General features: G+C 40.6%; 2 protein-coding genes across 4 annotated transcripts in view; both read right to left on the bottom strand.

The window, feature by feature from the left end:
- PCBD2 (pterin-4 alpha-carbinolamine dehydratase 2) overlaps positions 1 to 13,187 on the bottom strand; it is a 40,275-nt gene extending 27,088 nt beyond the window's left edge. Inside the window, exons 1-2 of one of the 2 annotated variants that reach the window (XM_084838933.1) lie at positions 13,128 to 13,187; positions 5,619 to 5,750 (exon numbers count right to left, since the gene is read on the bottom strand). In XM_084838933.1, coding sequence (XP_084695059.1) covers positions 5,619 to 5,750; positions 13,128 to 13,163 — 168 coding nt within the window. In that variant the 5' untranslated portion in view covers positions 13,164 to 13,187. Of the gene's footprint in view, positions 1 to 5,618; positions 5,751 to 12,724; positions 12,857 to 13,127 lie in introns of those variants that run through there. The other variant, XM_084838932.1, reaches the window with a different exon arrangement.
- Positions 13,188 to 13,961: 774 nt separating this feature from the next.
- TXNDC15 (thioredoxin domain containing 15) lies at positions 13,962 to 22,364 on the bottom strand. Of its 2 annotated transcripts, none has more exons than XM_084838928.1 (5): positions 22,212 to 22,364; positions 19,974 to 20,461; positions 18,182 to 18,345; positions 17,534 to 17,664; positions 13,962 to 15,485 (listed from the first exon to the last, which is right to left on the bottom strand). In XM_084838928.1, exons 1-5 carry the CDS (start codon positions 22,279 to 22,281, stop codon positions 15,289 to 15,291), a joined length of 1,050 nt encoding a protein of 349 aa, XP_084695054.1. In that variant the 5' UTR covers positions 22,282 to 22,364; the 3' UTR covers positions 13,962 to 15,288. The 2 variants fall into 2 exon arrangements, with proteins under 2 accessions (XP_084695054.1, XP_084695055.1); XM_084838929.1 differs by having other exon boundaries at positions 19,974 to 20,458.
- Between the last annotated feature and the right edge of the window lie 459 nt (positions 22,365 to 22,823).

Genomic DNA, 22,823 nt, shown 5'->3' with positions numbered 1-22,823 from the left:
TGTGGATTCAAGTGGGTTGCCTTGGTGGTCAAGCTCCCATGCCACTAAGGAGCTACTGTTGCACGTGGCAGTGTCTGAAACCAGTCTTACGTGCATGACTGATATTGTCCTCTTTTTCAGCTTTGCAGACTTGGCTGCAGAAGAATCCTTCCCCACTGGAGCCATGAGGACAGAACAAGGAGAAAGTGAAAGAGAATGCTTTTTATATTTTCTTAAAAAGAGGCTGAAGAAGACTGAAGTCAAAAAACAAAGTAATGATCAGGGTTAATAAAGGGTTGTTTTAGGTGTTTTTTTTTAAAAAATGGAATATAGAAAGGAAGAGCTCCAAGAGTAATGAGTGTCATGAGTGAAGGCAGAGAAGGAAACTGGAAGCAGAGCTGAAGGACCAGGACTTCCTTCAGAGATCGATAATCCTATGATCCCTGTCTTCCTGGGCAGTGAAAGATAACCCAATCCTTGCATCCCACCAACCAACTCTCAACCACAAACACAAGAAACGGCTATACATCTGCTGCTGTGCTCACAGTTCTCCTCAAACAAGTGCCTTCTCTGTGAAATCTCTCCTAGCCACCATTACTCATTATCTTTGGAAAGGGTCCTCATCGTCTCCTTCTCCCTTTCTCTACCCACTCAACAGTTGATGGATGTTCCTGGTTAGGGGGGCTTCACTCAAAAGCCTCTTGCAGTGCCAATCTGTTACTGAAAGTATTCCAAGATGGCTCTCTCCCTCCTCCACCTGCTGCACTGGACTCACAGCATGATTGCAGGCCTCATTCCCCCACCCACCCCACGTCTATTGCACCTTCTTTACAGCAGATCCATGTAAGTCATTAACCTGTATATTTTTGAACGTTTCTCCCAAAGTATGAAGAATAAAAATGTGCTTTAGAAAAAAAATGATTCCACATATTCTCACAGAGTTCAAGTTCTATACACATGCAGAATAAGCAGACTCCTGCTTATAAGCTTCCATTAAAGGGGATATCACTAAGAACATCTAAAAATGTGCACAAATACCATAATAGGATATAGGTAACATAATAGGATATAGGTAACAGACTGAAACCTATAAGCTTTGGGAGATTTTACGAATTATTTTGGACCTAAGGAATCAACAAATATAAAACCTCAATACAAAAACTACTATTTAATTTGCTTTGGTAGGCATCTCCATATACTGTGCAAGTCTTTATACAAATATGTGACAAGTGAAAGGACGTTTGCTACCATTCTTATGATTCAGGATCTTGAAAAGTCTGTAGATGAAGGCAGCAACCTTCAAAAATCTTTTCTAGAGGGAGCTCTATTCATTTCAGTGAGATTGCTCAAACATATTACTTTGTATAACTGGACTGGCAACCTGCATACAATCTTCCCCCATTAAATTATTATTCCTGTATTTAACAGAGATAGTATAACCCAATCATGTGTTTAAAAAAAATCAAACCAGCACCCTTGAAAATATTTTTCTGTTTTTAATATTAAATACAGTCCTGACACTCACATACAGTTTACTTTCTCATATTAGATATAAAAGGCAGAAACGTTGCACTAAAAACTAAATGAAATCCTTAACTTGAAGCTTTTATTTAATAAACATAGTAGTTTTTGTAAACTGCCTTCAAGTATTCCAGCCAGTCCTGTAGTTCTTTAACTTGTACCCCCTTTTCTAAATGTCCTATTCTCTTCTATTGCCATTTGGTCAAAATAAACAGGAAACCTGGCTGACAATAAAGGAGAAAGGAGGAAACTCTACAACAGCTTACAAAACCAAGAAACTGGGTAGTATCCACAGGAGTACTTACATCACTGCTGATTCTGTTGTGCAAGTGGTGGGTCCTGCCAATTCCACTGTGCAAGCAGTACCCACCACACGCGCAATGGAGATTTAACCCTTCCCGAAGGAAGCCCCCAAAAGAGTGAAAATGTTCATTTTTGGATTGGGCAGGTCGGTGGAGCTCCCTTACACAAGCTCTGCTGACCTATCCTATTCCAGAAACTAGCATTTTTGCATGTTTCCGGTTTGTTCCAGAAGCGCTACATCTTTGTCCTGCAAGCAGTGGGCACTGTTTGTGAAAGGGAATCAATGGGGCACAACAGAATTGGCATGGGCGTAAGTGCCCTTTTAGATACTGCCCTCTATTTCCTCAACAATTTTAACTGTAATCATATTCTAAACTATCTACAAAAAGCCAGAAGAATCTTTCCCCTCCAGCATACTGGGATAAATCTAATATCACATGAGCAGACTTCCACTTATGCAATTGGACTTCCCCATTCTCTCGTCTCCCTTGCAGTCTCCCACACCCATCCCAAATCTGCTCCGGAGTGTACTCCAACCATCCAGAGCAGATGGGGGCATGGGGGATCATTCTGCCAGTGGTTTCCTGTCTGCTGGTGGAATGACATCATTGGGTCCAAGTCATTATTTTGAAGGAAATTCATTTTGCAATGAAATCCAGGTTTTTGTATGATGGCCTTTTTCAAAAAGCAGATTGGGATGCAAGCAGAAACAAACTGAGGTGATGTAGATGCAGACCAGAGAAGTCTCATCTACAAAGATTCGGTAATATGACCTTCTGTGGTCTAGATTTTTGGAACATTTTTTTTTATGTACATCAAGAGGAAACAGAGTTAATGAATGCTGTACTGCAGAAATGTGCCATACAAGTAATTACTTTTTAATGGATAATTCTATGTGTTTTATAAAACAGTTACCTGTACAGAACTGCATACAAATTATCTAGGAAAATAACATATATTCAGTTTCCTCATACCCCCATTTTCCTGTTCCTTTCTGGAAATGAACAGACACAAAAAAAAGGGAGGCGTCAACAGTTGCTAACCACAACATCAGTACTGTACCTAAAAAGCAAACTATTCAAGCAAAGGTTACTAATTTGCCTCAAATATTCCTCTTTCCTCTCATTCTAAAAGAAGAAAATATTTTTATCAGTCTTCCAACAGCCACATTTTCTGGCTCAAAGGGGATCAAGATTTTCCTCTAGTGACTGGTTTTCACTGTAAGCTGTGTATAAATATAGGATTCTCTGCATAGTGCCCAAGAGAGCTATGAATCAAGAAGTCCCTCATCTGAATCTTGCCTTTACCATGAATTCACTAGGTGGCCTTGGGCCTCTCTTAGCCTCAGCACCTCCCAAGTGCAATATGGGAGATAATAAAATTAAATTACCTTACAAGGTTGTAAGGATTACAACCAGATAATGCATGTGAAGCATTCTGAACACTTAAAAGTGCTATACAAATGTTAAGTATTATTATACTTAAAATTTACTGTCAGATTATAATGGATTTTTCTACTGGTACAAACATATGGTCACATGGACCAAGTTGGTTTGAGATGTGAATTATTCAAGACAAAGACAATGTCCGCACTGAATCAATGCTTACAAAGAATAACAAAGGCAATGCTATGGTAACAGTGGCAGGGTACCTGTAGACATCACTGAAATGACATCATTGCATTAGCAAAAAAGAAACAAGAAAAGAACCAGCCTCTATGTAAAATATCAATGTATTCTTCAACTTAGGTTTGCGCATAAGCCCCCATAGCTTATTTTTTAACTCATTAAAAAAAGTAAACATTGTTAGAATTCCTAAGCATAGTATCGTAGAGCAATTTCACAAGTCTGTTACTTCAAAGGCAACTCATTAGAAACCTCCAATTAACTACCTCTGAGCCATATCTGTCCTAATTTCCAAAGAATCTGTCCATACTTCCTGCTACTGAAAGTAATATGCAAAATAACACAATTATGGCTATGGGCTTATAAAACTTTTATTTATTAAATTTATTTATTTATTAAATTTATTAATCACCCATCTGGCTGATCACCCTTATAAAACTTTCCAATAAAATATGTTAACAATACAGTATTCACAGTTTCCTATGCATTATATGTCATTTGTGTTATCTGTGAAAGCAATAAAATTTCAGTGAATAGATTAATCAACCCAATATCATCTGCAATACATAAATCAGAAATGCCTTTTATGTCAGCTCAACTTGTCAGCTTTTTATACACCTGATTTTATGTCATCTGTAAAGGGCAAGGTGAAGATCACTGAGGAAATTATACTTTTTGGCTGTCTGACTTTTGTTAAACAGTTACACTATGTTCAATAAACAGAAGATTTAATGACTTGAGGAAGAATGCTGTAGCTAAAATCTGCTTTTGGTCTTTAAAACTGTGTGTGTGTAGCATATATGCACATGTACTTTTGGATGTTTCAATCAATTAAAGCATTACCAAATATTACCAAGAATGGAACTAAAGTGGTGAAAAAATGAATCCACCTTCAAAATGTAAATAATGCCTAACACCAAAGGCAAGTATTCCAATTGTTCTAACCAGAAACTTTGGTGAGCTTTAAATGCCTCAAAGACATATTTGTTTACCCAGGCTTTCCCTAACCTGTAATGGACTATGATACTACTCCATTTTATCACTGTCTCTGTTGTAAAGTTTTAAATTAATTATGTATTAATTACATTATATTGTTGTTACATAGTTTTTATATAGGTTTTACAGTGTATGATATATGTATTGTGAACCACTTAGAGATTGTAAGTTATTAAGTGATATAAAAGTACTATAACTAAACAATAAATAAATTGCCACCTTAAGGCAAATGGATGATATCACAAGTTATACACAGATCAAGTACTGTTTCAGGGTCTAACAGTAGACCCTGAAACAGTACAACCTGTGTGTTAGAATATGGGACAACCTGTGTGTTAGAACAGCACAACCTGTGTGTTAGAATATGGGGCATAATAAAAAGGCATATAGCAGGGTAGTGCCATTTAAAGCAGAGAAGTCGTGGTTAAAAAGGGGTTGCTAAACCTTTCTCCTGCTTTTCTACCAGTGCAGCTTACTTCTTTTCTCAGAAACCCATTAAGAAAAAAACAGCTAGAAGTGAATTCTGAGTGGGAACGTGCAAACAGGAGAAAGGTCCGACATTCCACTCTCACCACCACTTCTCCACATAAAATCCGCACCCCCGCAGCTTTGTATCTGGTTAGATATGTTTTAAAAGATGACAGACAACATATCTATCTAGTATCTCAGACTGGATAGTAGGATTTGAATACTCCCTGTACACACAATGCTAGCCTAGAATATAGGAAACCACTTCATACGTACATCACCACAAAATGTGAGGAACTGCATAACTTGCCAAGAGTTCTGTGTGTGTGTTGAATGGATCATCTACTAAACTCTGGGCTGGACTGGATGTATTAACGATGAGGGCATTAAAGAGAGTCCAAGGCTGCAATTATAAACATATATGCTTGGCAGTAGGTCTCACTGAAATCAGTGACTTCTGAATAACCATGTTAAACATTAGGCTGTAAAAACTCTGTTTCAAAGATACAAAGAGACACTGTGATTGTGCCTTATTCTGCTCAAAGTTCTACCATCTTTTTAAAGAGAAGATCACTTATCACATAATTCTTCTCTGCACTTTTCATACCCTAAATCTAATTTGCTGACCTTCAAAGAACAGGTTCTGGCAGCTAATGGAATTTTCAGCTACAAATAGATGAATCCATTCCCTTTAAATTAGGAAAAATGAACAGTCACAGTATTTACCTGATTGAAAGTTTTGAAGATGAATTCTTTGTATATGGCATCCCTTTCAGTGAGCTCAGACCAACCTGCAGCTTTGAGGTCATATAAAACTTGACTCCTCTCTTCTGTGGTCAACCAGTGAGACTGTGAAGACTATCAAGGCAGAAAAGAAAGAGAAAAAATACATTCAAAAAACAAATGATAAAAGTTCTGCTCTTTATCAACAATCAGAATGTTTTTGTTGTCATATTGGTTTGTGTATTCACAAACAAAATTTGGCAGAACTACAGTAGCAGAAAATGTATTAGATTATTTCATTACATGTTCAGTATATCAGGCAAGCAAAATCCATCCATTTACAGCATCTAAACCAACAAATCTTAGTTTACAGCACCTAAACTAACACATCTTAGTCACATGCAATCCTACACACACTTACTAGGGAGTAAGCACCACTGAATGCAGCAATACTTGCTTTTGAATAGGATTGTGCTGTTAGCTGAGGAGGTAGTGCAGAATCCACATATAAACAGTGAGTATGATCCAGGCAAAATTAAACATTTAAATCCTACTAATTTCAATGAAAGAGAAGCATGTGCTTAACCCTCTCCCACAGAAATCAATAGGACTTTAAAGAGCTCAGCTTTCACTACATTGTACCCATATTTTTCTGAATTATTCAAAACTACCTGCGCTCAGCAGTATTAGAACAGTGGTTATTGCTGGGTGATGTATAACTATCCCACACTGAGAATCTTGAAATAACTGAAAATCTCGTCAGTTAAGCTATTTCCCACTCATTCTAAAATGGGGAAAAACCTCCACCAATTCTACAGTGTTAAAATGGCTATGACATTTGAAAAGTCAGTATGCATGTAGTTTAAATCACAAATGTATATATAATAGTAAAGATGGTTATGCATATTGTATATAATTATACTATCCTCCCAAAAAGCAGAATACCCCTTTAAAAAACAAAATGCAACAAGGTTGTTAGTGGAAATAACATTTTGCGTCTGTGCATATGTGATGCTACTGATCCCCTAACCATGATTAAGGAACAAGGGCAGGCTGCAAATAGCAAACTCAATTCTGTGAGCGCTGGTCCTTATGTAACCAAAACATCATCCTCCATACACCAGAGGGAGGTATCAGCAGGCTTGGAGGAACCCCAGGGTTTGCAGAAGTACAAAAAAAACTAACAATTTTGTTGCAGGTTCCACTTGCTTACTCTAATGCAGAATGACCTTAAAATGACGTAGAATGCTGCTAAACTGGGGCTGAAAAATATTTTGAGATCCAAACTGAAAATATATTTCTCTGAATATACATTATCTCTTATTCCCATAATAAGATACATTCATATCATATTCTAGACAAAATATAAGATGTCCAACTGTAAAATTAATACAGCACTGCAGCTGACTATTGCATCTATACAGATAGTCTTTGCCACTTGTACGTCAGATTTTAGGAACTGCTCCAGAATTAAGGAGTGTTCTTCTCTTAGTCCACAATCCTATGTACACTTAACTGACCACAATGGCACTTATTTCTGCATAGATATGAACAGGACTGTGCTCTTAGAGACCCAGGAAAGCCAAATATAAGCAGTTATTAAAACACAAGAACATTTTACTCAGACCTAGCTTTTTGAGGCCAGGATTAGCCAAAGTTTGGAGTTGTTTTACATTCATATAATAAATAATTACATTTGTAAAATGAAATTATAAAAAGAACCCGAATACACATTAGATAATGAATTTTAACCATGTTCTGAGCAAGATTTTTTGGCTATGCCACACAGATAGTTCAAGGAAAAGTATTGCTCAGAACATTGCTAAAACTCATGATCTGATCTTGTGTATTCTGATTTGTTTTTATCCACTCACTATATGTAATCTGCTTTCCTTTGCTGTTACAAATTATTGACAATTAAACAGAAAATCTTCCATTAATAATTTCCCTTGGACATCCAAACAAGAAATCTAAAAAATCCACTTTAGGGCAAATTGGTATTTAAATAATAGGTAGTTGAAATGCCAGTTAAATGTTTGAATTTCTAAACTCTGGAATTCAATTGCAAAATGAAATATATATCAACAGTGGACAATTTTTGAAACTCAAATCCTATATATTTAAGGAATTAGATTTGTTATATGAAAAGTTAATCTTGACCACTAGATGGCTCAGTATTTCAAATCTAAATAACTACTATTCATTCAAGGGGGGAGGGGGGACACAACCTCCCCCCAAAAAAGTTTAAGATTTCCCCTTATTAAAAGGTTTTCTAGACAGCAAAACAAACACAAAACAAATACATAATTAAAAGTATTACATAAAGGAGAAAACAGCCACAACAAGCAAGAAAGCTGCATTTAACATCATTTTATAGCCAAAAATAAGTCCTTCACTTATTTGTAGCGACAGACCATGCTTTCACTAGTTCTATAAGAAGAACTTTAGATACTTAGTAATAGAAATTATATTTGGAATTATCTTCCCTGTGCCACTCAACTCCTATTAATGCACTGGAATTAAACAATGGAAATTAATATGGAATGACCAATATAAAAAGGTACATTTCATAAGCCATCAAGATGCATTAGACAAGAGTTTCTTCCCATCAAATATTTCCAAAGAATTGTATTTCTCACGTACTCATAGTATGCAGACTGCAATAATGTATTTATTTATTGCAAACTTTTGGAAATATCTTTCCATAAATCTAAAAAAATGAGATTGGTTAAAAAATGTATGGGACATTGTTATTCAGTCAAATTAATTGCCTATCAAAAGACTGACAGTAATTGTCAACAAATTTGTGATGTCTTGAAACAGTGACTAATTCTAGCATGTTAATAATGAATGTTTAAACTTAGTATTAAAGGTGCTATTAATGAGATAATGCGTATTTCGAGAATATAATATTTATCTTTAGGGAGAAATTCACTTCTACTTTTTATGTTTATAATTGACTGATTTTGATACAGTATATTTTATGACCATGATTATTCTGTCTGTGTGCATTTATTTTGCATATAAATAATAATACTTAAAATATTCACATCTGATCCAAGGGGAAAGGTAGATACAATAATGTTCAGACTTTTTAAAAAAACATAAGCACAGGTGAAGAAGTTGAGGATAAATGACTGGGCAGGGAGAATTGGCCATGATTTTCAGCCACACTGAGAAATTTCAGATGTTTTTCTGGACCTTAAGCCAAGGGGTAGTGATGTCAAATAAATGCTCTAGTGCCTCTGTTCTCTCCCAACATTGCCCTTTGAATACCATTTAATATTAACTACCAATGATATATGAATTACCAATACAGGAGACAGAACAGATTAGCACATAGCCATGGCTTTCCTGGGTGATTTCAAAGAAAGTGCCTTTTATTTACTTAGCATCTTTAACTCAATCATGTGGTAGGATGCAATCACTAGATCATGGGTCAAGCATGGTTGTTTCAGTTGTTTGTCCAATGTTTACATTTCAATGTCCAGGCACTGTTTGCTTTAAATGTTGTACAATTCCACTTCCCTCTTAGCAGTGTTGCATACAAAAACCATGTCAGACTAGTTTGGCCATGCACTTATTTGAAAGTTATCTTCTGTGTAGTTGTAGAAGCCATCAATAAACTATATCTCCCAACTCCCCTATGAAATAGAAAAGTAGTATTTTCCGTTTTTTCTTTTTACATGAGGAACCTGAAGGTTCCTTTTTTTACAAGGAACCTGAGGCACAGATTAGACTTGCTCAGTTCACAGAGCAAGTTTGTGGCAGAGTCAAGGATAAAACCCAGGCCTTCAGATTGTACAAACATCCTGTATATGTTACTAGACTGTATGACCCACCAAATTTACACTGTGATTTATACTCAGGCCTAAAATTTCTTCTAACCCCTACCAAATTTGAGTGTTGCTAATTCAGTCATCATTCAGATAATCCCTACAGAAAATTATTTCTAAGAAGGTTACTTGTACTTGGTTTGAATCTTTGATAATGAAAAGGTATCAGAAATGCTTATTAATAGAAATTAGATTACTTGTTTCATAAAGAAAGCTAGGGAAAAATTAAAACACCTGGGATGCTCAGGGTTTAGGGCTACAGAAAAAGAACTCTCTTTTATAATCCCTCAGGTCAATGCTGACCTGAGGCGCCATCAGACACGCCAAACTAGATTGCTAGCACCAAAGTAGTTTACACTAGCTCAGAACAAGCATATATTTAATCACAGTGGTTATACCCATCCAGAAATTTCATCCCATAATAAGGTTTTCAGGCTTTGTGGATACTGAAGGTCTAGTGAAACAGAAAGCAGATGTAAAAAAAAAAAAAAAGGATAATTCCAAGCCCACAACTCTCAGGTTACTACAAAGAATGCATATATCCTGCACTACATTAAAAAAATATATGCCTAAAAATGTTACATTAAGTACCCAGTATAAATTGCATGTTATACAAATTTGCAGTTATTTTGCATAAAATTATTCTGCTAGCCATAAATGAGTCGGCTGCAAGGGGCTCATCCCCAATCCCTTATCACTGGAAACCCTGGTAAGCCCTCCCAATGGCTTTTGAGATTTCACCAACAATTGCCCACAAATTGTCAAAATCCACCTTTGTGGCCATTAAGGCCAGAAACTTGATTTTAAAAAATATTAAATGAAAGCTGATGTTCTCAGAAGGCTGAATTCTCCACCCAATACTCCATGCCTGCACAGCACAATCAAGTTACTGTCATGGGGAGTAATTTGTTCTGAAGAGAATTGGTGGAAGGAATCAGTAACTACTCTGCTTCTGACATGTATACAAACATATATTATCCACCATTAATATATACCTCTACATACAAATCCCTAATTATATGCCCGAATTCATCCACTCTGCTCTTTTGTATCTATTATCACTGTAATAAACTGTCTATATTTTTACAGTGCTCAGCACGCAACTAGAGCAAAATAAACGTTGAAAGTATTACTAAAATTATAGATATCTTGCAGTAGTTCCACACAATGGAATAAAGAGACAAAGTCTCCAAATATTGAAAAAATATATGTGGTTTTATTCCAATAGTTCTATGCATTTTGGCCCTGAGTATTTGCCTTCTTCAGAGGGTCAGTTTTTATAATAAATGCCTGCAGAGATCCAACCGCATAAAACTATATGTATTTTTTTCAACATCCTGAGACTTCTTCTCTTTATTCTACTGAATTATTTTGGATGTTCTACAGTTTTGTTTTACCCAGTAGTTAGAGAAAAGCTTTAGAAGGTCAACACCATTAGTAAACTTGGACTGGGGAGATATGGATTAAAATCACTGTTCAACCATGGAGCTCACTGGGTGAATTTAGGCCAGTCACTTTTTCAGCTTAACCTGCCTCACAGGGTTGCGAGGATAAAATGGTAAAAATATTTATACCACCCTGAGCAATGTGGAGGAATAGTGAGATATAAACAAAGTAAATTGAGAGGAATTATTACTTTTAACCATAATCTGTCATGCACTGAGTAATACCAATAGTTTCCGGTGTTCCTTATTTCATTATACTCCTCCTCCCTGCAACTCAAAATATGCTTCCTTTTCATTCTTTAACCTTATACAACACTGACAAACCTGCGACTAACACAGTTTCTCTGCCAATAGATTTAAACAGGGTTGCATTTTGTACCTCTGTATTCAAGGTTAATTAGTCTGGAGTAACTATCACACCCATAATCAGTAATATTGTTTCATATCACAATTTCATCACCTGTATATGTGTAACTTGCTGCGAGCCCCTAAGAATGGATTGAAAGAAAGAGGGAAAGTCCACCTTGATTACACTACACCGGATAACAATTCAAAGGATTCCAGTCCCAAGGATCTTATTTGGGAGTAAACACATTGAGTAAATATGCATATGGTCAGGCCACTAATATGTTTATGAGAATTCCCTGTCTCCTCCCAACTGCCCCTATAAACACTGTAGAGCTAATTCACACATGCCTGATCATCACTAAAAAGCACAGCATCAAGCAGTCACTTGCATGTGTGTAAATAGCCATTACAGATCAGAAACCACAGATAAAGATGATGATGGTGATGATTTAAAGTATGTATAAATTGCTTTTTATGGCCAAGTCCTCCCAAAGCAATGTACAAAGAGGAAAAATACAAGATCAGGTAAGTGTACATTAAGAGAACTCCTTTGAATCACACAAACTATTCACAGTGTTAAGGAAAGGCTGCATTAAGTTTTCAAGGCTTTCTTAAAGGCCTGTACTGATGGGGCTAAGTACAAGTCAACTGTCTCTCCCGCTCCCCAACCTAACTGATTTTAACAGTGAGCGAAAAGAGTAGGGCCTCCAAAGTCCTAGATAACCATGCAGATGAAGGCAGCCCTTCGGGCAAGGTTGGGCAACTTGTGGCCCGCCCAAAGTTTTGGCCTACACTGCTCATTAGGCTTAGCCAGCATAGCCTATGGTGAGGGATAAGGCGAGTTGTAGACCAAAACATCTGGCGGGCTACAAGTTGTCCACCCCTGCCTTAAGGTAACCCAGACCCAAGCTGCTTAGAGCTTTAAAGGTGCACACCACCACTTCGAACGGGGTTCCAGCCTGCCTTCTCCCTAAGTTTGCTATGCGCAGGAATGCCCCACCAACAACCAGGAGTGCTCCATCATGCGAGTCATCCTCCCCAGTCTGAGCGGCACAGTCCAGACACAGACTTCCCACCTCAGTGAAAATTTGGTAGGAACGGTACTAACGCAGGCAAGAAAACGGAAGAGCACCGGTTTTAAACTGAATACACATTCTCACCACTGAAGGCTTGACATTCGGATTAAGAACGTGTGGGGGGCCCCCCCGAAACATTCGTGTCAAGCCTCCCTCGTGTGCAAAGAAGGGGGAGGCCAAATAAAGATTTGAAGCGGGCGCTTCCCTATCCTATTCTCTCTGCTTCTCGGAATCCCAGTAAGAATGATGTCTAAAAACAAGGTATCGGCAATGGTCGCTGGGTCCCACTTTGTGCGGAACGGGAGTCTGAGGAAACCCGCCCCGGCCGAGGCGACACTCGGGGGGGGGGGGTCCGAATCCCACTTCTCCTCTGCTCTTCCCTTCCCTGCTGCTCAGCCTCTCACCATAGCGGAGAACTTGTTTCTGCCGCCCCGTCCCGCCACAGCTCCCAGCCCCGCTCGCCACAGCCACAAGCACCTCCGCCCGCCCGGCCCGGCGCTGCCCAGCATGGCTTCGGCGTGCGCCCCCGCCCCCTCAGGCCTCACGCAGCCGAGCGCCTGCGCCGCGCAGGAGGCGGCCGCCGCCACCGACTCTGCGCGGCCACGAGGGGGGCTCCTCGAGCCTTCTTGCTCGCAAGCGCCGTCTCGGGCCCCGCCAGCGGCCACGAGAAGCGAAGGCAGTGAGGCGCGCTTGCATCGGGCGCTTCCCGAGAGGAGCAAGGGCGTGCGCGGCCCTTCGGAGGCAGCACCTCCGTATCAGTTTGGAAAAGTCAGACCAGAAGCTGCGGTTGTTTCCCTCAGAGCTTGCCTCGGGGTGGGGTGCGAAAGGGAAGGAGGACGCCATGGCTTCCCGCCTCCTCCTGCCCCCTTCCCCCCTTGCAGCAGTATCACTTATGACAGGTACACAGTTGCCTGCCATCTTCCTCAGCGATCTCTCATCTCAAGCAACGGCGGCGTTTCTACTGTTCTCAACATCTAGCTTCCCTGACCAAAAATAAAAAAGCCTTTCTTGCGTCACATGCCCAGCAGTAGTGCCTACAGTACTAGGTATAATGTGGACTGCTTGCCTTCGGGGTGAGAAATGTGTGGCTCTCCAGACGTTTTGGCCTCCAGCTCCCATAATCCCTCATCATTGGCTACACTGGCTAAGGCTGATGAGAGTTGTAGGTCCAAGCATCCGGAGGGCAACAAGTTGCCCACCATTAAAGCAAGTATCCTACATTTTACCTAACCAGAGAGATAGAAGCCCACCCTTTGTTACTACTGGGTACTGCTACTACCTGAGGGGACACAGAGCAAGAACTTCTCCCTTGACCCAAGACAACTACTGCACTAAAGTAGACAAGAATCATGCTGACTAGCCTTCCAGTATAATCTTCCGTTTGAATATTTTGCATACAAGAGTGCACACCGTCTAGCACTTACATAGGGTCCTAGCTTTATGAGTGCTTACAGACTTCAGTCCTGATCAGTAACCACGAGGATAACAATCGTGTGTGTATGTGTGTGTGTTTCTTTTCTCCAGCTGGAACACCTACTTCATTAGATGTTCCTTGGTTTCTGTTACATTGCATGATACAGCAATTTGGTATTCTACACCCAAAAGCATGCATAGGAGACGAATGAAGTTGACAAAAAAAGGTTGGGACACTTTGACATTTAACAGGTTTATTGTGATATAGTCTCAAAAATGCCACAGAATTTTGATGTTGCTGGATTCATTGTAGCCACAATGCTATTTTCTTCACACTGGGTGAAATCCAAGTCCGGTGAACTTTTGCTCGCACAATGGGACTTTCCCCTCCTCTCTTCCCCCTAAAGCCCCCCATAAATCTGCTTCAGATGGTCACCCAACCCTCCGGAGCAGATTTGCAGGGCACACAGGAAGCCATTGTTAGGGGGAGCTGACTGGATACAACCCAGTTTAGAACTGACTACTTTTAAGTCAGCTGCTGATTCAAATGATTTCAGTAAAAACACAAGCCTCAAAAGAACCACACAGTTTTAAAAAATTCCCTTTCAAATGATATAATCACACCACTGCCTAAAGTTTCATGTAACATTGCTAAGCATGAAATAATGTACATCCTCTTACCCATCTATAATTGTTTTATTATCATGTGCATTCTTCCTATGCTTTCTGCCCTCTTAAAACACCAACCTATACTGCAAGTTCAGCCTTAAGTAAATATCACGTTTACATATCAGAAATTAATGAAACTTTCCTTACAAGTCCTGACACAAAGTGCAGCAGCATTCATTCAAATACTGTGATTAAAGCACCACAAGTGTGACAGTATCAGCAAATCAGAGGTCCATCTAAAGACATTATAGGTTTTAAAGATAGATTCAAGAACATACCTAGATACAGGTAAGACACCTGACAAAAGAGCCAATTCTGATACATTTCCTACTTACATTAAAAATGTGTGTAGGGAAGCACCTAGTTCATTATTACATTCCAAGTCTAACGTAGCTTATACAAGCATCCAAGATGCAAAAAAACAAGGTAGAAGGGTCAGGTAGCTTTCTAAAACCTATAGCTCATACCTACATCTGATATTTCCATATTACAATCTTATACATCTGCAGTCATCTTCCACGGTGCAAAACTTTCTTGTAATTTTCTACAACGTGAAGCAATGATCTGTTAGCTTTACCAGAGAGCAGATAACCCCAGAGAATTCTTGATCTCAAAACACAAACTGCAAAAAGAGATTCTGGAGACCTACAACAGGGATAGATATTTTTGTCATACAAAATTGGTCCAGCAGCATTTTATTAATAATTTCCAGCTATACAATTTCATATTTGTACCATAAATAATTTCTGCTGTGTAATGGCATGTGTTTTGTAACACATGATGAACAAGGGAGGGTTCTGCCTCACAAAATGTCACAAGGAGTTGACCCACTGTACAATTTTACATAGTTTAACATGTTCTGAAAGCATACAATTTTGTTCACATATCATTCCTGGTGCTCCTGATCTTGACCAGGTATTAACCACCGGATGCTCTCAGTTCGAACAGTAGCATACATGATGAAACTGATAAGAAACAATAAAGAAAATAAGAGGAGCCAATCTATTCCTCTACTCAGTGTGCTAGGCAGGGGACCAGCTTGATCTTCCTCAGTCACTACCACATCAGTCTTGGGCTCTATTCCTGAAAGAAAACAAACATTAGTTTGACACAGGATTAAACAGAATTGTGCTATGGGTATTTGTATATAAGCACCTCCATTTTCCATTTTGAAATTTTGGCTCAAGAAATTTCATTAACTACCACCTGTCATAACATCATCCAAGCTCTGTAGATTTCAAAATATATTCCTCTGCTGCATTACAGGAACAGACACTTCTAACAGTATTATGCAAAACATGACCCCCTCTCAAATTTATATATATATTTTAGTGATGTTAGTGAACTGCACTATTTCCAGTTCTCCCTGCAAATATATCTATAAGAATATATGCATTATCCATCTAATCCATATCTATGAAATATCGAACTAATTTCATGATGCCCATTTATTAGCCTATTAAAAATTAAGTTCTACACTCTTCCATTTTTCCATGAGAAAAGTAATAGAAACTGGACAGACAATTCTCTAGTCTTCTTAGTCCTAATAAAGATCTGAAAACATGTAAGTATAGGACAGGGGTCGGCAACATAGCACCAGCCAAGATCCCTTCCTCACCCCCAACCTCTTGCTTTCTTACCACCACCACCATTTCTCCCTGCCTTCGCAGCCAGGAAGCAGGGATCTGGTGGTGGCACTGAAGGAAGCTGCAGTGTAGAAGTGGCAGTGTGAGTGGGTAAGTGAAGGACACACACGCAAGCAAGCAGGTGGGCAAGAGGAGCAGAAGTGGCAAGCTGGCAGGAGGAGGAGGAAGCAAGCGGGTGGAAGTGAGCATGGCAGCAGAGGCAGGAGAAAGGAAATCATGGGTGGGTGGGCAGGCAGGCAGAAGAAGGTGAGTATGGCAGCATAGAAGGAAATTGCAGGTAGTGGGAGGAGGAGAGTGTGGCAGCAGGGAGAAAGAAAGAAGGAAGGAGAGGTGGTGTGGGAAGGAAATCTTAAGCAGGGAGGGGAGGAGGAAGAAGGGGGGCAGAAAAAAGAGACTCCTGGGAGAAAAAAAAAAAAGGCAAATGGGCCCATGGGCCCGGGATACAACAAATGTACCCATGAGCCCAAAAAGGTTGCCTACCCCTCGTATAGAGAATACTCTATATTATACTCTTTCACTTATGAGCCAGTGAAAAAGAAAAGAGCTTGCTTGGGTAAGTCTATTTCTATCTTAGCTTTCAGAATTATTTGCTGCAGTATATGAGAATGGAGTTGAAAGAGAACACCCAAGACAACTGGTTTCCTTCCCTGCTAACATGGGCAAAAAGGGATAACTTTGACAATAGATATCCTTCAATTCTTGGACTCAACCCCTTCCCACCAATTAATCCAGGAACCAAGTTCTCAAACCAAGTTTTCATATATGCACTTTCAGAGTGATACATTAGACATGCCTAACTTCTGCTACCACAGAAGAGTTGAAGGATCCCTAAGCTGCCTTACAGCCAGATCCTATCATTATATGCGTTAACTAATAGCAAACTCCGATGTTATGATGGCTCTGTAGCCAAATCAGGGCTAAGAAAAAGGGGGAAATACTGGTATGCTGGGGGCAGTGGAACCCCAAGGTTTGCAGAAGTAGAAAAAACTTTAGGAAAAAACCCTAACAGACAACACCTCCCCCCCAAATCAACCCAATGAGGACAGAGCATGCCCAATGGACACAGAACGTTGAGTGTCTGCTGGAGAACAGAAAACTGAGGAAGAACAGAACAGAAAACTGATGAAGAGAATGGAATAGAGCATCCAGAAATAAGGTATGGCTAACTTGCTGGAACACTGAACAGGAGCACTCCGCATTGCAACAATTTGTTGCAGATCCCACTTGTGCATGTTTAATCGGAAGCATCCATACCATGTTTAGTGGTTCTTATTCCCAGTTAAATGCACCAAGGATTGCAGATTAATTGGCTTCTCTCAAAATGTTGTAGCATGATCAAGGCTGAAAAATGCTTCCCAGTACTCTCCTAACTCAAGACAACATCAAGGTTCACGTGGATCATAAAATAAGCCTCTTAAATCTAGACCTAAATGGAACTGTATCAGACTATAAACTCTGCAGTTCTGTTAAATGTGACAATCTTACCTGTTTGATTAAAAATGAAAGCTTTCAGTGTTTCCAGGGTTCTATCAGTATGGTTAAATCTTGCCATGGGCTTAGCTCCTTGAAAAAGAAGGATGTTAGGAACAGCCACCGTTCCAAACCTGGTTGACAAACTGCAAAGACATAAGGTGATGAGTCAGCTTTACTAAATAAATCTTTCATTTAACCCCATAACAAAATAACTGAGCACTTGGTTTTTATTACAAAATTGGGACCATTGCATAACTTCAATGGGGAGATTTTAAAGATTCCAGTGGGGAAGGGTATTTCTTTTCACTTTGGTCACCACTAGCTTAGCCTCAAATGTGTGCTCAAGAAACTGCATGGGTTAGAGTGAAATCAACAAGATGTAGGCTGCTTAATTCTAGTAAGAAATGTACTACATCTTGGACTACCAATTTATAGATAAAGCATTATTCAGTTAAAAAGTACATTTCAAGAATTTAAGTGTAAAAGAGAGTTGAAGGAGGTAGAAACGTCTCTGGCAAAACCATACACTGAGAGATACAAGCATTCTCTACCTTTGCACATCATTACTCCATTTGTGTATTTTAAGCACACATGTTTAGCAACATAAAAGAATAACAAACACAATAGCAGACTAGTTCCAAAAGGAGATATAAAAGTTACCTGCTGTGCTGAGAGGCATCCAGTGCCAAGAAATGAAGAGTTGGGAATGCTCGGGGCAAAGAATTAAAATGAGGAGCCAGATTGGCAGAGAAACGGCACCAAGGAGTATAAAACAGGACTAAGGTACAGTCACTGCCATTTGGATTTAAGAATTCCATTATATCCTGCGAGAAGGAAACAATTTTTAAAAGAATTGCCATTAAACGTTTTATACATTCCTTCCTCAGGAATTTACATCCAAAATGAAATTTGCCATTCAGTAAAAAGATATATTTTCCATTTACCTGCACAACAGTAACAGGATGAATTAGGGGTTTTAACCGTCATTGAAATCATGAGATTCAGAAGATATGTTGGTATTCACCAACTAACCAGTTTGTTACGTTAGTATCAGTGTCGCCTGTTCTCCCCTAGCAGCACTGGCACAATTCACAGCCTCATGCTGATTTCGCTTTTTCTTTTGTTTGATTTTTTAATGGAGGATAGCTTTGAAGAGCATGTAAGTGTAACTGAAAAGACCTTTTAACCATCACGTATAGTAGGAAATCCAGAGCCTACCAAATCCTAATGTAGTTTGCTGCCAATTCCTACTAAAATAACAACTATTTATAGAAGATGGAGGAATATCAAGGGAGTATTGTTGAGAAACAATGATATCCAAATTTACTAGCCTGGATTAATGGCGCATATTATACTTAATGGTGCATATCCTACATCCAACAGCGATCTATACTAGATGCTTTAAAAGAAGAACTTTACAAAAAAATTAATACTAAACATTTAGCACTTACATCAGGGTTGCAGAACCTCGGCCTGTGGGGAACCCCAATCTACCTGTTCAGCCCCTTGGGGTTCCTCCAGGCGGCAAGGCTTAGGCTCAGAGTCCCACCCCCAGAAGGAATCCCCTCAGAGGGCATCCTCCACTATACCCCACTGTCTCCAACCTGAGATCAGAGATAACAGCCGGGATTCCCTTGCCGGCATGCGCCAGCAGCAGAACCTCCACTGTTATCTCCGATCCAGATTGGAGATAGGAGCAGGGATGTGGGGTGGCAGGCATTGGGATTCTCCTGTGCCAGGGAGAGCAGCTGCTTTTCCTCACAAAGGGGAGCCTCCTGCTTCATTTGCCCTGCCTCCTTCCTGCAATGGAGGAAGGTGGAAGCGCAGGTGAAGAGGCTGAGTCTGTTTTGCTCCTCCCTTGGAGAAGAGAAGGGAACCCACCCTTGGAGAGAAGGAGCCGGGGGGGGGGGGCAAAAACAGGAGCAGAGCCCACCAAGTTCCTGTTGCTCCTCCATCAAGTAGGGATGAGGACTAGGTTGGCTCAGCTTCATTGCGCACGGGGATTCCTTAACTGGGAAAGCTCACACGTCACAAAACCTGGTCCCTGGTCCAAACACTGGGCGGAAGATCCATCTGGGCTTGGGTCAGGTACCAAATGACATCAAGTGGTGTCCACCATATAGCTCAAGCACTCAACAACCGTGAAGGCAGGTCAGTAGGAGCAGGCCATCTGCAAGGAAAACCCCCTGGAAGATTTGCCTAATGTGAGATGTAAAGGAAGTGGTACAAAACATAGTGGGAGCCTTCAGACTTGGAGAAAAGATATAAAAATACAGAACAATCTCTCCTCTTTATTCTCTGAATTATTTTACTCAGTCATACCTCCCACGTTTAAATGGAAAGTTGTGCTGTGTAGAATGCTGACAGTAAAAAAAACACCCAAAGAAAACCACATATTTATAAATATAAAATATTTATTAACAACGTAGAAATTAGAATGCTTTCCACTTACTTGGGAAATATTCAAGATTTGTAATGTGAAATTAGTCATTCCTGTAATGTTTCTTTCCTCACAATTCACTTTTGGGGTTTTCATACTGTCTGTACTATTAGAATCCTCTACTGATGAAGGATGCACTGCTTCCAGTATTACGGGTGGAGCTATTATTGACTCTTGAGCATGAGATCCTGGCTGAGATAGTGATGAAACAATGCCCTGTGCACTGCATTCATCAACTGCTACATCACAGGTGTCTGTGTCTGACTCAGAGACACGTCTCTCCTTCGTCTCACCAGGAATAACTGACAGTACTACAGGTTGACCAGCAGGCATGTTGCTACCCATCATAGCATCAGCAATCTCTGCAGTCCTGTACTGGACCGGTTCCTTAGGCACATCGCTGCTTGTGTGTGCAGAACTGCTTTCTACAGTGAATGGCAGGATAGTTTCACTTAACTTTTCAGATAGCAAGTCAGTAGTTTCATCTGTTTCAGCTGCTGCTACAAAAAATACAAGAACATGTAACCGTCACTTTAAGTGATATGAGCACATCTACCTTCATTTGTTTTTGGCTCACTGGCATAATTACCTTAGCTCTACTATACCTTAACTTCCATTTTGTTCACACAGTCAGGGTTAAATGGAAGACTAAGGGAGCAATCCTATGTCCCCTAGACAGCATCTGCGGGACATAGAAGTTTTCAGTTTCCTGGCTCCACAATCAAACACAGGGCTCCAAGCTTGGACCCAGGAAACTGCGCTCCCCACCCCTTCCCCCTCGAAGCCAGCACAGAGAGAACCGTGCCAGCTCCCTCTCCACAGTCAGTGCATGGAGACCATAGAAAGGAGACGTTCCAGGGGGCGGAGAGGGAATGAGACTGGGCTGGCTGGCTTATGCCTTTTCCTTTTGCTGCCCCAGCCTCCTTTCCTCCCCCTCCCCAAAGCCTCCACTAGACAGGCGAGATTGCCCATCTAGCTAAAATACAGCACAGGAGGCACAAGGCACCTCCCTCTCTGTATAGGATACTTGTAAGCCTCCAAGTTTGGGGGCTTACAAGTACCCATCCATAGGATTACACCCTGAAGAACATTTAAATAGAGGGAGCACCCCTGAATATTCCGAAGCTTTCACTGTGGCTTTATTCTCCTTAGGATAACCAATGGTATAATAGAAAAGCCTTTATCTCAACAGAGCAGAAATGGATGGAATTTATAATCCAGTAAAATATAAAGTAAACTGAGAGAGCTCTAAGAAAGCTAACCATTCAGTGTTGCTCACATTCTGTCCACCCCCACCCCATCCTATAAATAAGGATTGTAACACCAACCTGGCATAAAATATTCAGTAGTGCTGACCAAGGCCCAGTGCATTTTACAAACATTTTTCTTTGTACTGTAGGTAACTGACACAGAATAGACTGGTGAGTTTTTCTTACTTGTGTCACGCATCCAACTAAAGTTTTAGGCCTACTTGGCTACTAACCTTGTCCCTGTGCTACACTAGACAAGAAGACTTTCAAATTCCCTCCAGCCCTATACTTTTTGTCTATTAAAAACAATGCTTGTAATATCCAAGGGCAGAATAAGGATATAGTACTGATCAACTGTGAAACCTTTCTAAAGTCCTGGTAGAGACTGGTTTCCCGCATTATTCAGCTGCAAGAAACATTGCCATTTTACTAGTTTTACAGCATTTTACAATAGTTTCAGCCCTAGAACTCCAAGCTGTGGGCATTTTTTCTTTTGTTTTATCTAACAAACATCATTATCCATTTTAATATCCATACAGAAAAGGAAACACCACCGTCCTTGCACTCCATGAACACAAGCACAACTCTGACTAACATAACACATAAAGCAAGAATGCACTCTCCGGATCTCCCAAGGAATAACTAATCTATGTTAAGTGTTCCTGAGCATACCATTCTTGCTTAAGAAGGGCTTGGTTTACTAAACTCCACCCGGGCCCGTGTCCTTCGCAACCACCATCTACCTTCTGCCCACTTCATCGCTGTACTGAGGGAAGCGGAGACTCATTTCCCTCTTTCCTCCCAAAGCTCGATAAAGACACAAGGAGTGGCGACACGAGCCGAGCCGGCCCGCCCCGGCCCCCCCGGCCCCCCCAGCCCCCAGCAGCAGGTGCATCCAAGCGAAGCTCCACCTTCCCTCGGCTCCTCTCCCGATTGACACCGGTTCATTCGCCCCTTCTCCACAACCGCGTCATTACCATGGTAACCAAACCCTCCTTACCTGCCCAAAGGCTCCCAAGCAGGCAGGCCACCCACAGGCGCCACCCCCGCCCGCGCGAGGACACCATCATCCTCCTCGCAAGGGAGGGGGCTGGGAGGGGAAGAAGAACAAGAACCAGCAGAGTAACCGCCGGACAGTGCCTAGCCCAACAACAGCCGCTTCCGGGTCTTCGCTCCTTTCCGTTTCCGGTGCACTCCGAAAACAAACTAAAGTCTCTATGGAAAATGCTCGGCTGGGGAGTGTCTTGTCTGCAGACCGGACGTTCTGGTTATTTTCGACGCCTTGACTTTATCTCTGTGGGGCGCGATCCTATGCATGTTTAGACAGCAAAAAAGTCCTATAATTCCCAGCATGCCCCAGCCAGTTGGTTGGGGCATGCTGGGCGTCGTAGGACTTTTTTTGCTGTCTAAACATGCATAGGATCGCGCTTTTATAGTGGGCAGGACATCTGCTCGTAGGAGACAATGTAGAAATCCAGGGCAGTGTCTTTGCAAATATTTGGTAGTACTGTATCCTCCTGCCCCTGCTTAAACAACAAAGTAAAGGAGAAGTAAATACAGAAATGTGGGTTCTTTGAAACTCAGGTTTTGTCGTGTGGGGGAAATGTCTTTT

The sequence above is a fragment of the Heloderma suspectum genome, chromosome 2, assembly GCF_057233095.1.
Source record: "Heloderma suspectum isolate Gila_16-S chromosome 2, 16-S_ref, whole genome shotgun sequence".
Taxonomy (NCBI): domain Eukaryota; kingdom Metazoa; phylum Chordata; class Lepidosauria; order Squamata; family Helodermatidae; genus Heloderma; species Heloderma suspectum.
This window is presented reverse-complemented; position numbering and strand designations above follow the sequence as displayed.